Below are 3,189 nucleotides of genomic sequence, written 5' to 3'. Positions count from 1 at the left end.
TAGTTTTCCTTGGCTGGACTTTGTTGGTCATCATCTTCTGCCAGTTCTTGGAGATGTCCATTCTCTTCTTCCAATACTGTAGATTCCTCTGTTTCAAGATGTGTCTTGGGGGAGACTGAGTTGTGCTCATCCAGGCATTTTAATGGAGTCTTATGGATCTCTGATGCACCCCTTTGCTCTTCTCTGGTTTTTGGGCCCTGGATCCTGGGTTCTCTTCTACTGTTTTCCTTTGCAGGGAGCTGCATTAGGGAACACCGGTTGATGAAATCTGCATCTAGGATATCTGAGATGTCTGTCTGCAGTGACTTTCCATTTTCACCTCTTTCTTGTGCTTCTGGGTGTCCATTAAGCTTCCCAGCTGTACCTGGATCTTTGAGCACTGAGCCTTGCCTCTTGCATTCTCCTTTGGCTGGTTGTTCCTGTCCTTCTGGGAGCTGCACACCTTCTCCTACTGATGACTCCACTGCCTCCTGGGCTCTGTTGTTCTCACCTGGTGCTTCCTGCTGCTGAGTCTCTGGGTTCTTACTGTGATGTCGTTTCACAGTCTTTTCCTGTGGTTCCATCCGATCCTGGGAATCCCTTGGCACAGGCAGTCTACCTGTCTCTGAGCTATAGTCATTTTCCTCCAGGGCCGGGCTGTGGGGAGTTCCAGAAGACCCCTCTTCCTCCTGTGTAACTGGTGACCCAGGCTCCTTGTCCCCATAGCCATCATCTGCCTTAGCAGACACATCATGAGTCTTGCCAATCCCACCATTTTCTCCTCTAGATGGATGCAGAAGTAGGGCTGGGTCTCTTGTTCTTTCTGTTGCTCTTGGGGTCCTCTTTGCTGCAGAACTGTTTGTGCTGTCCACCAATGTCTCTTCCAGGTCTTCCTCAGAGTAGCTTGCCTGTTTTCCTTCAGTCTCAGAGTTATTCTGCTTCCCATCTTCTGAGATTAGATCTCGAGTCTTGGAACTTCTTTCAGTGTCTTTCTCTCCAGCTGGTCCTTGGAGCTCCTGGTCCTTTTCATCTTGTGTTGGGGTCTCCAGGACTGATGGCTGAATTTTACTCTGGCATTCTTTTTGTCCTGTTGTTCCGTGGGATTTCAGATGTCCCCCCTCTTTCTTTTCAGCTCTAATGTCTGGTGTTTCTGAAACATCTTGAACTGGAAGTTTCTGTGTGGTATGCTCACTTCTTTGTTCTGTTGACTCTTGGCTCTTGGAGGTCAGCCTCGGACCCTCAACCTCTGGGTCAGCTGACTTCTGTGTCCTAGAGGTTTCCCTGGTGGCAGGGAGAGCTGGCAGGTCAGCCTGCTTTGCACGGGGCTCCTCTGCTCCATGCAGGGGTAGGTCTCGCGATTCAGAATATTTCTTAGTACCCTTGTGTGCAGAAACTTCCTGGTCTTCAGATTGTCTCTGTGTTGCTTCTTGTTTCAAGTTCCTTTCCTGTTCTGCCTGCTGCTGGCCTTTTGTCTCGGCTCGGTTTTGTTCCCTGGCTGATTTATCTCCTTCCCTGGAGTTCTCCCTATTCTGTAACTCCTTCTTTATAGGTCTTCTTGTCTGTTCTGATCCTGCTAATGACTTGTTTGTCTTAAGTTGAGCTCCATTGTCCTTTGTGCCTGGCATCTTTGGGGCCACTTCCTGGTTTTGTTCACCTGCTTCCAGGTGATGAATTTTCACACTGCTGTGTTCAGAAGATTCTCTTGGCAGGTTGTGGACTGTGGTGCCTCCCTCTGCGTCTTCCTGATAGTGTCCAACTGCCCTACTTTCTTTGGTGCTGAGCTGAGCTGGTGATGTCACAACCTTGTCTTGAGCTGGCATGGTTCCTTCTGTCTGCTGACCATTTCCAGTGGTGACCTGCAGATCTGCTTCCTGTGGCTTCCCTTTCTCTGGTTTAGGCACCTGTCTTGGTTCTGAAGTCAGTAGAGATTGTATGTCAAAATAGCAGAAATTCAGCAAGTTGAATATCGCCAGAACAAATTCATCAAAATGAATGGTGCTGGCACTGTCAACACCCAGAAGGTTCAATTTTCTCTGCACAGCATGAATGACATGTGGCTGCAAAAAAACACAGGGAGAAATAATCTATTCAGAGCCAATTGAGTGTCCCAACTGTGTGTCTCCCACAAATCTTCCTCTTAGGACCACATTTCTCAGGAGCTAGTGACATTTCCCCAAACATACGCACTCTGTGGCTTTGGGTGCCACTTCTCTTCAATGAGCTAAGAGTAAGGAACTCCTACAGCCCTTATGATCGCAGTGGATGCACAAGAGCTCCTCTTAGCAGTGACTTGGCTGAACTACAGGCGCAGGGAGAAAACAAAGCAATTACACAGAGAACTAAGACTGCACATGTGGTCCAACAGTGAAATGCTAAGTGCTGATGGTTAAGCTTAAAATGACACTCATCATGCTTGGGGTTTGGAGAAAGGGCAAGAGAGGAATAATTTCAAAGGCTCTGTGAGCACCTCACCTGAAGAAAGTCCCCAAACTCGCTCTGGAGGAGCTGTTTCAACTCTCCGTGGGTCAACGTTGCCCTGTCGCCATCCTCTCTGGCATACTTGTGAAATGTCTCGATTATACAGAGGACATCTCTTAAGAGCCCAGGCATCTTCACAAGCTCAGGAGAGACTGAGAAAGAACAAACATTGTTCGTTGTGTGCGATGGATCCCTCAGGAAGGGGATAGCCAGTGGTCCTTCTTTCTCTCCCTCCCCTGGTTCTACTTGCACCACGAGCTCTAGTCTGTATCCTGAAATACCGCACCTAAACTCCAGGGGTGATTTAGTTTAGATTGTGGCAGGCATTAGAAGAGGCACTTCACCTCCTCTATGGTAAACAGCCACATTTGTGTGTTCAGAGAAAGCTTACTGCAAAAGGGAGGGTGAAAAACCACCAGAGGGGGACCGGTCTCCCAAGCTCATCTGAGATGGTCCACATGCCCTTCCCTCACCTTGGCTTGTCCAACCTCCTCTGCTTAGGAAACTAGAGCTTTCAAGATCAGTAAGATCTCTGCACAAAAGAAAAAAAAAAAAACCACCAGGAAAGTCAGCCTCTGTGTTTGCAGCTAGAAGAAATTTTAACCATCGGAATTCAACTCATCTGAAAAATCAACTGTACCTCTCTGCCCCTGGCCATCAATCATTTAAATGACTCTACATTTTCACTTTAATACAGATGTGAGTTCTGTGTCTCTCTGAGCAGTATTCATG

The 3,189-nt window shown here is 47.8% G+C and overlaps 1 protein-coding gene across 1 annotated transcript; it reads right to left on the bottom strand.

Moving 5' to 3' along the window:
• Positions 1 to 216: 216 nt before the first annotated feature.
• Positions 217 to 2,589, bottom strand: TCHHL1 (trichohyalin like 1). The gene is made up of 4 exons (XM_058655740.1): positions 2,452 to 2,589; positions 1,881 to 2,036; positions 365 to 551; positions 217 to 239 (listed from the first exon to the last, which is right to left on the bottom strand). Exons 1-4 carry the CDS (start codon positions 2,587 to 2,589, stop codon positions 217 to 219), a joined length of 504 nt encoding a protein of 167 aa, XP_058511723.1.
• Positions 2,590 to 3,189: the final 600 nt, after the last annotated feature.

This window comes from Ochotona princeps, chromosome 2 (genome assembly GCF_030435755.1).
Source record: "Ochotona princeps isolate mOchPri1 chromosome 2, mOchPri1.hap1, whole genome shotgun sequence".
Lineage (NCBI taxonomy): Eukaryota > Metazoa > Chordata > Mammalia > Lagomorpha > Ochotonidae > Ochotona > Ochotona princeps.
The sequence above is the reverse complement of the archived record's forward strand: the minus strand, read 5'-3'. Positions and strand labels throughout refer to the sequence as shown.

Coding starts and splice junctions, on each gene's coding strand:
- TCHHL1 (XM_058655740.1), bottom strand. CDS start 2,589: ATGCCTGGGCTCTTAAGAGATGTCCTCTGTATAATCGAGACATTTCAC. Junction 2,037..2,451: donor AGTTTGGGGACTTTCTTCAG/GTGAGGTGCTCA, acceptor GTTTTTTTGCAG/CCACATGTCATTCATGCTGT. Junction 240..364: donor CTCAGTGCTCAAAGATCCAG/GTACAGCTGGGA, acceptor TCCCTAATGCAG/CTCCCTGCAAAGGAAAACAG.